The sequence below is a fragment of the Sarcophilus harrisii genome, chromosome 6, assembly GCF_902635505.1.
Source record: "Sarcophilus harrisii chromosome 6, mSarHar1.11, whole genome shotgun sequence".
NCBI lineage: Eukaryota > Metazoa > Chordata > Mammalia > Dasyuromorphia > Dasyuridae > Sarcophilus > Sarcophilus harrisii.
The window spans coordinates 248,302,704-248,315,614 of NC_045431.1; the positions used below are offsets into that span (position 1 = coordinate 248,302,704).

Below are 12,911 nucleotides of genomic sequence, written 5' to 3' on the forward strand. Positions count from 1 at the left end.
TGGAATTTCTTCCTTCTTCCCTTCTGTCTCTGGCTTCCATGGCTTTTTTCAAACTTCAGCTACAACCCAACTATCTACATGAATACTTTTCTAATCCTCCTTAATTTTGTGTTTTCCCTCAGAAACTACCACCAATTTATCCTGCACATATCTTGTTTATATATAGTTTCTTCCTCATTAGGACTGTAAGTTCATTGAAAACAGAACTCAATTTTTGCTTTTCTCTGTATTCCCAGTATTTATAAAGCACAAGCTTTGGTATGTAATAAGTTCAAAAGAAATTCCAGGGAATTGGCGTTAGGAAAAAATACATAGAATATTGTTACTGGAAAAGAAACTTGAATGTAGAGTACAGAATGCTCATCCTAGAGGAGATCTTAGATATTAAAGATTCAATCCAAATGTTATGGAGATAAGAATACTGAAAGATATAGAAAAGAAGAGATTTACCAAAAGTCATCTTTTAAAGGTCCTCAAATCTCCATATTTCTATGATTCTACCATTCTGAGAATAAAAGTGTTTCTTATTTTATCTAAGCAGTTACTGGTAATTCAGTTTAACTTTGTACTTCTCTTGGCAGATGAAATGTCTTCTTCCAGTACTTTGCATCTTAACCAGTCTGGCACTACTGAGTTTGTGTTCCGAGTGTTCACTACCTCCCCCAAGATTCAGGCCCTCCTTTTCTGCTTCTTCCTCCTTCTTTACATAATGACCCTCTGTGGTAACACCACTATACTCTGGGCTGTGTACGCCCACACTTCCCTCCATATCCCCATGTACTTTTTCCTGTCCAATCTGTCTCTCGTAGAGATCTGTTACACCACTATTGTGGTACCACTGATGCTCTCCAACATCTTGGGGGCTCAAAGGCCCATCCCATTAGCTGGCTGTGCAACTCAGATGCTCCTATTTTACACCTGTGCAGGTACTGAATGTTTCTTATTGGCTGTCATGGCATATGACCGCTATGTGGCCATCTGCCAGCCCCTACACTACACCCTCATCATGACCCAGAAGCGATGTATTCAGCTCATGGTTGCTTCCCTGGCCTTGCCTTTTTACCTTGAACTGCATCTCACAATATTGCTATTCACCCTCCCCTTCTGTGGTCACCGCCTGGAGATAAACCACTTCTTCTGTGATGCCCCACCTGTCTTGCGTCTGGCCTGTGGGGACATTCGAGTGCAACAAGCTGTTATATTTGTTATGGGCTTTTTTATTCTGACTGTGCCCCTTGTGCTGATCTCCATTTCCTATATCTTTATTGCCAATACCATTCTACGAATTCACTCTGCAGAGGGGCGCCGGAGGGCATTTTCCACCTGTTCTTCCCATCTCTCTGTGGTCCTACTGCAGTATGGCTGTGGCATCCTGGTCTATATGCGTCCTAAGTCCAGCACCTCAGAGGACGAGGACTGGCAGCTTGCCTTGGTCTATACCTTTGTCATACCTTTGCTCAACCCCCTCATTTACACCCTACGGAATAAGGATGTCAAAGATGCACTGAAAAATTCCATGAGCTGTACAGCAGCCTCTGAACTTCCATGAAGATTTGGAATAGAGAGTGGTTAAGACAGCAAAAATAACTAATTCCAATGTATAACTTTCCACATATTATGATATTCCACAACTGCACTTTCTATTTTAAAATATAATATGTCTGATCCTATCATTTTCACAATGAACATAATGGGACATCAAATGATCAATTGTATCAAGTCTAGGATCTACTCTCAATTATATACTTGACCTGGTATTAATATGATGTACCCACTTCCAAGTAAATTAGTTCTATTGAGTATCTTCCTGGTATCAGCATCTTCTTTGAGAATGAAGGACAAACAACTTTTCTCTCACTATTTTCTCTTTCCTGATCACTTCCCTTTCATTTTTTTTCCTGTTTTCTGCTTCTGTGAAGCATGATCATAAGAAAGAGACTAATTCCATTGGAGCCAAGATGGCAGAGATGATACACAGTTCTTTCTGATCTGGTTGACAATGCTCACAATAATTACAAAATCCAGCCTCTGGATGGACAGAACCCACAAATATTGGCAGTACAACAAATTATCAGCAGAACATAATTTCAAAGATCACCAAAATCACCTATTTCAATTGGAAATGGGAGGGAGGCAGCCAGGGCAACCAGTACAAACACTAGAGTAGAGAGCTTAGAGTCCCAGGGCAGAGAATTTACAGGAGGAAACAGATCAGAAAAGATCTGTTTCAATCAGAAACAAGAAAGGGGCAGCAAAGTACAAAGAGCTGACCACAAACTCCAGTACAGACAGAGCAGAACCCCAGGGTACAGCAGTCTCAGTGTGGCAGTGCAACCTCTGTGGGGCTGAGAATTTGTGGGTAAAAGTAGACCGGAGAAGGTCTGTTTCAATTGGAACTGGGACAAAGACAGCAAGGCCTGGGCAAATGATCACAAATGCCAGCACAGACAGCTCACAGTCCTGGAGCAGTGCAGAATCAGGGTGCTGATGCAGATTCTGACCACAAATGCCAGTGCAGACAGCACAGAGCCCCAGGGTATTACTGACTCTAAATGGCACACCCAGCACCAAGAGTGAATCAGCACTGACCACCAGCTGAGGTCTCTTGGAAAACCTCTCCTGCCCTAAAGGCTGATATTAACATAACTTTAAAAATGAGTAAAAAAGTAAAGAGGATTCTAAAAATTGACAGCTGTTATGACGAACGAGAAGAACAGATTTCAAATCTAGAGGACGTTAAAGGCAGATTGTTTCTAGATGAAGCTCCATAAGATGATATAATCTGGTCCCCATCACACAAGACTCTCCTAGAAGAACTTAAAAAATACCTTAAAAGAAAGCTAAAAGAAAAATGGAGAAAGTAAATCAAAGTCTGCAAGAGAGTTTGGAAAAGACAACACAAAATAGACAAAGTGAAATGGAAAAAGCAAAACTCATTAAAAAATAGATTTGAGAAACTGGAAAAAGAAAGCAACTCCCAGAAAAAGAGAATTTGTGAAACAGAAAAAGAAAATAACTTCTTAAAAAACAGAATTTGTGAAATGGAAAAAAATTCCATAGAACAAAACAACTCATTCAAAAATTCAATTGGACAAATACAAAAAGAAGTTAAAAAAAAGAAAATGAAGAAAATAACACGTAAAATTCAGAATTGGACAAATGGAAATGACTCAGTGACACAACAAGAATCACTCAAGCAAAAGCAAAAAAAGTGAAAAAAGAGAAAAAATGTAAAATATCTAATGGGGAAAACAACTGACCTGGAAAAGAGATCAAGGAGAGACAATCTAAGGATTATTGGACTCCCTGAAATACATGATGCAAATAAGAGCCTAGACATTATCTTTCAGAAAATCACCAAAGACAATTGTCAGGATATCATAAAAACAGAAGGCAAAATGACCACTGAAAGGATTCACTGAATGCCTCCTGAAAGAGACTTCAAAATTAAAATCCCAAGGAATATTGAGGCTAAATATGAGAACTATCAGACCAAGGCAAAAATATTACAAGCAGCCAGAAAAAAATAATTCAAATACCAAGGAAACACAATAAGGATTACTCAGGACTGAGCAGCTTCCATTATAAAGGAACAAAGGGCCTGGAATCTGATATTCCAAAAGGCAAACACTCCTGGAATGCCAAGAATAAAGTATCCTGCTAAACTGAGTATTTTCTTTCAGGGAAGAAGATGGTCATTCAATGAAACTGGTGAATTCCATGTGTTTTTCATAAAAAGATCAGAGCTAAACAAAAAATTTGACCTCCAAATATAGAATTCAAGAGAAACACAAAAAGGCAAAAAGGAAAAAAAACTCTTGAGAACTATATTTCTGTTATGCGTATACATTGAGAATACATGTATAATCTGATTTTACTGTTATAATATAAAAAAGAAAGTAGAGATGGAAAGGTGATTATAACAGAAAAAATAAGGGGAAATTAGAGGTAAAATGAAGGAGATTAGACCTCAGCAAGAGGCAAAGAAAACATATTTTAATGGAGGGAAAGAAGGGAGGGTGATAAATATTGTGTGAATTTTACTTTCATCAGATTTGGCTCAAAGAAAGAATATTAGATATATTTGGTTTCACCAACAAACATCTCTCATCATATAGAAATGTAGGAGGGAAAAGGGGAAAATGGAAGGAGTAGGCTAAAGAGAAATAGTAGGGGAAAAGTATAAGAAAGAAGGAGGGTATCTAAAGAGGGAGGACTGCTTGATGCAAGTAGCACTCTTAAGTAAAATACTGGGGAAGAGGGAAAAGGAAAAATCAAAGAGAAAAGGATTATATGGGGTTAATAAGATGGCGGGAAATACAAAATTAGTAGTTTTAACTGTAAATGTAAATGGGGTGAACTCTCTCATAAAACATAAGCAGATAACAGACTGGATTAAAAGCCAGAATCCTATATGTTGTTTACAAAAAAACACATCGGAAGCAGAGTAATACCCACAGAGTAAAGATAAAAGGCTGGAGTAGATTATCTATTATGTTTCAGGTGAAATTAAAAAAAAAAAAAAAAGCAGGGGTAGCTATCCTCATCTAAGATCAAGTAAAAGCAAAAATGGATCTGATTAAAAGAGATAAGGAAGGAAATTATATCTTGCTAAAGGGTGCCATAGATAATAAAGCAATGTCAATATTAAACATATATGAACCAAGTGGTGTAGCATCTAAATTCCTAAAGAAGTTAAGAAAGTTTCAAAAAGAAATAGACAGCAAAACTATAATAGTAGGAGAGCTCAACCTTGCTCTCTCACAACTAGATAAATCAAGCCATAAAATATATAAGAAGTTAAAGAGGTAAATTTAATACTAGAAAAACTAAATATGATAGATCTTTGGAGAAAATTGAATGGAGACAAAAAGGAGTATACTTTCTTCTCAGCAGTTCATGGAACATATACAAAAACTGACCATATATTAGGACATAAGACCTCAAAATCAAATGCAAAAGGCAGAAATGGTAAATGTAATTTTTCAGATCATGATGCAAAAAAATTACATTCAGTAAAGGGCCAGGGGGAAATAGACCAAAAAGAAATTGGAAACTCAATAATCTCCTCCTAAAGAATGAATGGGTTAAACAGCAAATCATAGACACAATCAATAATTTCATCTAAGAGAAAGATAATAATGAGACAGCATACCAAAATTTGTGGGATGCAGCCAAAGTGCTAGTCAGGGGAAATTTTATATCTCTAGAGACTTACTTGCATAAAATAGAGAAAGAGGAGATCAATAAATTGGGCATGCAAATAAAAGAACAAGTTAAAAAACCCCAATCAGACACCAAACTTGAAATTCTAAAAATAAAAGGAGAGATCAATAAAATTAAAACTAAAAAAGGCTATTGAATTAATAAATAAAGCTAAGAGTTGGTTTTATGAAAAAAACAACAAAATAGATAAACCTTTAGTTAATTTGATAAGAAAAAGGAAAAAGAAAAATCAAATTGTTAGTCTCAAAAATGAAAAGGGAGAATTATTCACCAATGAAGGGGAAACTAGAGCAATAATCAGAAGTTACTTTGCCCAACTTTATGCCAATAAATTTGACAACCTAAGTGAACTGGAGGAATACCTACAAAATTATAGATTGCCCAAATGAACGGAACAGGAAATAAATTATTTAAATGGTCCCATTTCAGAAAAAGAAATAGAACAAGTTATTAATCAACTCCCTAAGAAAAAATGCCCAAGACCAAATGGTTTTACATGTGAATTCTAGTAAACATTTAAAGGACAATTAACTCCAATACTAAATATATACTATTTGAAAAAATAGGGAATGAAAGACTCCTAACAAAATCCTTTTATGATATAGACGTGGTACTGATACCTAAACAAGATAGGACAAAAACAGAGAAAGAAAATTATAGACCAATCTACCTAATGAATATTGATGCAAAAATCTTAAACAAAATATTACCAAAACGATTACAGATAATCATCCTCAGGATAATACACCATGACCAAGTAGGATTTATACCAGGAATGCAGGGCTGGATCAATATTAGGAAAACTATTAACATAATTGACTAAATTAACAAAAACTATATGATTATCTCAACAGATGCAGAAAAAGCATTTGATAAAATTCAACACCCATTTCCCATTAAAAACATTAGAGAGTATAGGAATAAATAGACTTTTCCTTAAAATAGTCAGTAGCATCTATTTAAAACCATCAGCAAGTATCATATATAATGAGGATAAACTGGAACCATTCCCAATAAGATCAGGGGTAAAACAAGGTTGTCCACTATCACCATTAGTATTCAATATTCTATATTCTACTAGAAATGCTAGCCTGGGCAATAAGAGAAGAAAAAGAGATTAAAGGAATGAGAGTAGGTAAAAAGGAAACCAAATTATCACTCTTTGCAAATGATATGTTGGTATACTTGGAGAACCCTAGACTATCAATTACAGAGCTATTAGAAGCAACCCACAACTTTAGAAAAGTTGCAGGATACAAAATATTTATAAATCATCAGCACTCTTATACATCACTAACAAAATCCAACAGCAAGAGATGCAAAGAGAAATTTCATTTAAAATAACTGTTGATAATATAAAATATTTGGGAATTTATCTGCCAAGGGAAAGTCAGGAACTATATAAGCAAAACTACAAAACACTTTCCATACAAATAAAATCAGATGTAAACAGTTGGAAAAATATCAAATGCTCTTGGATAGGTCGAGCAAATATAATAAAGATGACAATACTCCCTAAACTATTTATTTAGTGCTATATCAATCCAACTCCCAAGAAACTATTTTACTGAACTAGAAAAAATAACAATAAAATTCATATGGAAGAACAAAAGGTCAAGAATTTCAAAAGAATTAATGAATAGAAAAGCATATGAAGGTGGCCTAGCCATACCAGATCTAAAACTATATTATAAAGCAGTGGCCATCAAAACCATTTGCTAATAGCTATAAATAGATTGATTGATCAGTGAAATAGGTTAGGCTCACAGAACAAAATAGCCAATGAGTAGAACAATCTAATATTTGACAAACCAAAAAGCCCCACCTGTTGGGATAAGAATTCACTATTTGACAAAACTGCTGGGAAAATTGGAAATTAGTATGACAGAAAGTAGGCGTAGACCCACACCTAATACTGTATATAAACAGACCTAACCAAGATAAGGTCAAAATGGGTTCATGATCTAGACACAAAGAATGATACTATAAACAAATTAGCAGAACATAGGATAGTTTACCTCTCAGATTTATGGAGGAGAAAGGAATTTGTGACCAACGAAGAACTAGAGATCATTATTTATCATAAAATATATAATTTTGATCATTTTAAGTTTAAAAGTTTTTGTACAAACAAAACTAATGCAGGCAAGATTAGAAAGGAAGCAAGAAACTGGAGAAACATTTCTATATCCAAAGGATCTGATAAAGGGCTCATTTCTAAAATATATAGATAATTGAATCAAATTTGTAATAATTCAAGCCATTCTCCAACTGATAAATGGTCAAAGATATAAACAGATAATTTTCAGATGAAGAAATTGAAACTATTTGTACCCACATGAAAAGGTGCTCCAAATCACTTTTGATCAGAGTAATGCAAATGCAAATCAGAGTAATATCTCAACTCTGAGATATCACTACATACCTGTTAGATTGGCTAAGATGACAGAAAAAGATAATGAGGAATGTTTCAGGGCATGTGAGAAAACTGGGACACTGATACATTGTTGGTGGAACTGTGAATGGATCCAACCATTCTGGAGAGCAGTTTGGAGCTATGCTCAAAAAGTTATCAAACTCTGCAAATGCTTTGATCCAGCCCTGTTTCTGTTGGGATTATAACCCAAAGATCTTAAAAGAGGAAAAGGCACCCACATGTGCAAAAATGTTTGTAGCAGTTCTTTTTGTAGTGGCAAGAAACTGGAAACTGAGTGGATGCCCATCAACGGGAGAATGGCTGAATAAATTGTGGTATATGAATGTCATGGAATATTATTGTTCTGTAAGAAACAACCAGCAGGATGATTTTAGAGAGGCTTGCAGACACCTACATGAGCTGATCCAAAGTAAAATGAATAGAACCAGGAGATCATTATACATGGCAACAACAAGACTATATGGTGATCAATTCTGACAGATGTGTTCTCTTCAACATTGAGATGATTCAGACCAATTCCACTTATACAGTGATGTTGAGAACCCAGAGAGAGAATCATGGACACACAGGGTGGAACACAGTATAGCATTCTCACTCTCTTTGTTATTATTTCTTTGCATTTTGTTTCTTTTTTCTCCATTTTTCTTTTTCTTCCTTCTTAATCTGATTTTTCTTGCTCAACCGGATAGCTGTATCAATACGTATACAGATATTGGATCTGGTGTGTATTTTGGAATATTTGGGATGTTTTGGATTGCCTGACGGGTTGGGGAGGAGATGAGGGGAAGAAGGGGAAAATTTGTAGCAGGGGTTTATGCAGGAGTCAATGTTGGAAAAATTACCCATGCTTATGCTTTGTGAATAAAAAGACTTTAATAAAAAATTAGGGAAAAAAAAAAGAAAGAGACTAATTCTTCTAGTCTCTGCATCAACATTCTTCCACGACTTGTTGATACTACCAAAAAAAAAAAAAAAGCATAACAAACCATCTAGACTATGCTGTCTCCTCAGGCTCTGATATCCCATCCCATCCTTACCCTCATACATGAAATATCTCCTTTTCTTTTGTAGTTCCCATGTAACCCATCATTTTTACATGAGATTCTCATTTTCTGATTTTGGTTATCTTCTGACATCCACATCAGCGATGTGGGACTTTTCTTTTGGGTTCTCTTCATTATCCTTGTTTGTCCTTCTAGTCATTTTGACTAACTTCATTACCATCTTAAACATCTAATGAAGGCAAAGAAACCTTCTAATACCTGTGTTTTTCATTTCATAGTAGAGTCTATATTCTAGGGGCCAGTGATTCTTTTCTAAGAAACCTTAAAGATTATCTGGTTCATTGTCACCATTTCACAAAGGGGGAGACTAAGGCATGAAGTTTTTGATGATCTCTCCTCCACCTTGGATGGACACCTCCCCTTTAAGTTTTTCAAGAAAGTTTTTAGAGAAAAAATTCAACAGACACAGAATCAGGATAAAGGAGTTACATTTTCTGTGACAATGATCTAGATAGAAAGAATAGTGAACCACAAACTGGATGATGAATGTTGTGGCCAAAAAACTGAACTCAATCCTAGACCACCTTAAGAGAGAAATAATATTGAGACTGAAGGAGTAAGAGTACTTCTGCATTCTACTCTGGTGAGGAGACATTTGGAGAATTCTGTACAATGTCAGAAAGGACATTGAAAATTGGAATCATCGCAGAAGAGACCATGCAAGAGGACAAGCATAGGAGGAACCCAAAGACCATGTCATAGGGATATCAGTTGAAGGAACTTGAAACTGACAGAGAAAAGAAAGGCATAAATGTTATCTTCAAGGACTTGAAAGGTAGTTACGTGGAATGAGGATTAGAATTTTTCTATTGGTCCCAGAAGAAAGAATGAGGAAAAAATGGGTAAAGACTATAGCCACAGACATTTAGGTGGGTTGTAATGTGGCTGAATGACTAACTGGAGATCTCCAGAAATGGAATGGACTACATAGGAGATTCTTCTCTAATGTCTATATAATTTAAACACAGTTTTGAGGATTGCAAAAAGCTTTACAAAAATGATTTCATTTTTTCATCTGTAGCAGCAGCAGCAGCAGTGGTAATAGTTGTAGTACTAATTGTAGTAGGAGTAGCAGCAGCAGCAGTAGTACTAGAAGTAGTAGTAGTAGTAAGTAGCACAGCAGCGAGCTAAGTGAAAGTACATAAAAGGAAAAAAAGAAAATAGAGCAGCAGCAATAGTAGTAGTAGCAACAACAATAACAGCAGTAGTAGTGGTGGTGGTTGGTAGTGGTAGTAGTAGTAGTAGTAGTAGCAGCAGCAGCGATAATAGTATCACCAATAGTACTGGTAGCAGTGGTGGTGGTGGTGGTCATAGTAGTAGTAATAAAAATAGTAGTAGAAGAGCAAGGAGGAGAAGAGGACAAGGAGGAAGAGGAGGGTGGAAGAAGAAGGAGGAAGAGAGAGGAGGAGGAGGAGGAGGAGGTGGAAGAGGAAGGAGGAAGATGAGAAGAAGGAGGTGGTGGAGGAGGACGGGAGGAGGAGAGGAAGAGAGTAGGGAATGAGGAACAAGAAGGCAGAAAACAAGAAAAAGGAAGCAAGGAAGGAAGGGAAGGAAGGAAGGAGGAAGGAAGGAAGGAAGGAAGAAGGAGGGAGGGAGGGGAGGGGAGGAGGGAAGGGAAGGAAGGAAGGAAGGAAGGAAGGAAGGGAGGGAAGGGAAGGAAGGAGGAAGGAGGAAGAGTATGATGTCCTGCTGGCTCTGGGACTTCTGGATCATCCTGAGTCCTGGTCTTAGTGGAGGGTAAGAAGGGACAGGAGACTCATGAGGGAATTGATGGTCAAAGATGGAGTCAAGAGTCTTCTTTGTGTCTGTGGCTTTGTTGAGGAGAGATTGCTCTGTGTCTGTGGCTGGGAGGCATGGCTGGAAGCTCATTGTAGGTCCTTCAGCCCTTAAATGCTCCAACACCATTACATCACCACAGCACATTGGGCATTCCCGCAACCATTACATCACCTGTTGCATTAAAAGGTATGTTTGGGGAACCATTATCTCACACACTGAATGGGTGCTTAACTTCAGCACCCTACTATCCTTGATTCAGTACCTTTTCAGGTTCTGACCTTTACAAGAAAGAAGAAAGAAAAGAACAGCACCAACAGCATTAAGTAGTATCCACTCTTTGCAGTTTGCTCATAAGTTCTGATCACCTGGCTGTTTTATTTCTTTTCGCCTCAATACTTTCACACCAGCCATCTGCTATATCTGGAAAGAACTCTCTCCCTTTTGCTGTACTTCTTTCTTCGATAAAGCTGCTGTCTTCCATGGGCCTTCACAGCAGTTTCCTCAGATTCAAAATTTTCTGGCCTTCATTTTTTCCCTAAAACACATGGTGCAGGATCATCGGATTTAGGAGATATTAATCTATCTTGAAAGAAGTCATTACAGAGCCTGACATAGTAGGAACCTATAGAGGTAGTATTCTCTCCTTCCCCTATATGTCATACTTTGCTTGAAATATTATGTCCCAGGAAGCTTAAGAAATTTAATGAGCAGAAATGCTCCCTTTTTACTGATATCCTTGATGCCTAACACTTGGAAGCATTATTAGGTTATAAATGGGACGACTAAAAGAGCTGGAAAGTCATTGATTTACTCCAAGATCACACAGCTACTAACTGTGGAGCTATATTGTAGAACAGAACTCTTGTACTTAAAACAAGGAGTTCTTACAAAGATATTAACTCAGTGGAATTGATAGAGACAATGCTTACCTAGTTCAGCATGGTGATTAATAATTCTCAAGTTCAAGTATGATTGATTTAACCTTAAAATAAATAATGGTTTCTAGTGATATAGTGCTTTATATACTCACAAAATGAGCATATAAAGCTACCGCAACAAATTCAATGAAGTCAGAGGCCAGAGACAGACTCAGTAGGGCTCCAGAGGTCTCAGAACAGCCAGGCAGGCTGGGGGACTCAAAAGATGAGATTCATTCATCCATCACACCACAGGCAGGCCTGTCCTACTTAGCTTCTCCACAAACCAAGACTCTGGAAGGTCTCTAAAAAGCTAGTCTGGAACCCAGGCAAGGAAAGTACGTTATGAGAGGAATAATAAAGTTTGGACTTTAACACCTGGGATGTTCATGGTGATTAATCAATTGAAACTAAAGGCTACTCCAGGACCCTCAGAAAACCAAACAAGAAGACTACATTTTGAAGAACACTATAGAACTAGAGTTCACTCCTTTGTCTTTTAGTTCCAAGTCCAGAGCTTTTTACATTTGGTTCCATTTGGCTTGATACCATTTGGTACTGAAGCTTTCCTAGCTCCAGTGAGAGACAGATCCTCATTTCTTTCCCAATGTATAAAATCGTCACCTTCAACCTTGAATTCTTCCAGATATTCATCAATGAAGTTCTATTCTTGTTTATATTAGAACTCAGGAATAAAGCTTTCTAACAGATTGAGAATGAGCTGGTGATTATTAGTAATAACGATTGATATGCTGTCTTTAACAGTTGACACGGAAAACTGGAGGACTATGATGGTGTATTTTTCAACACTAAGTAAAAGCAGGTAGACCTTTGTCAAACTGAAGCAGACTCATTTATTCTTGCCCCCAGTTATCTAATGAGATAAAATAACATCTACTTCCCAGGTTACCAAATATCAAATAGGATAATGTTATAGGCCAAAATTCTGGTGGCCTTATGGAAAGTACTTCATCTAAATGGTAATTTCCTTTCCTGATGAATGATTATAAAACCACAGGATTCTAGGATCTAGAACCGGAAGAAAGCAAGATTATCTGGTTCAATGTCTCCACACATTTCACAGAGGGAGGCTAAGGCATGAAGTTTTGATGACCTCTCCTCCACTTTGGATAAATACTCTCCTTTAAGTTTGAGTTTTTTTAGAGAAAAAAAGGATTCACCTAACAAAGTCAGGATGGGGAGAGTTATATTTCTGTGACAATGATCTAGATGGGAAAGAATAGTAGACAAAAGAAACTGAATGATGAATGGGTGTGGCCAAGAGCCAGACACAATCCTGAATATAAGGAGAAAAGAATGGCCAGAGCTTCAAGAGGAGATTAAAATGCTTCTGCATTCTATTCTGGTGAGGACATTTGGAAATTCTGTTCAATATGGAAGGACATTGAAAAATGGAGTAGCAAGAGGAGACCATGCAGAGGACAAACATAGAAGGAAGACCCAAGACTGATGTCCGCCGTGAGGGAT

At 37.0% G+C, this 12,911-nt stretch overlaps 1 protein-coding gene across 1 annotated transcript; it reads left to right on the plus strand.

The window, feature by feature from the left end:
* The first annotated feature begins 586 nt into the window (after positions 1-586).
* On the plus strand, positions 587-1,549 carry LOC100934298 (olfactory receptor 10Q1-like). Its single transcript, XM_003774623.2, has one exon. The coding sequence runs from the start codon at positions 587-589 to the stop codon at positions 1,547-1,549; it is 963 nt and encodes a 320-aa protein (XP_003774671.2).
* Positions 1,550-12,911: the final 11,362 nt, after the last annotated feature.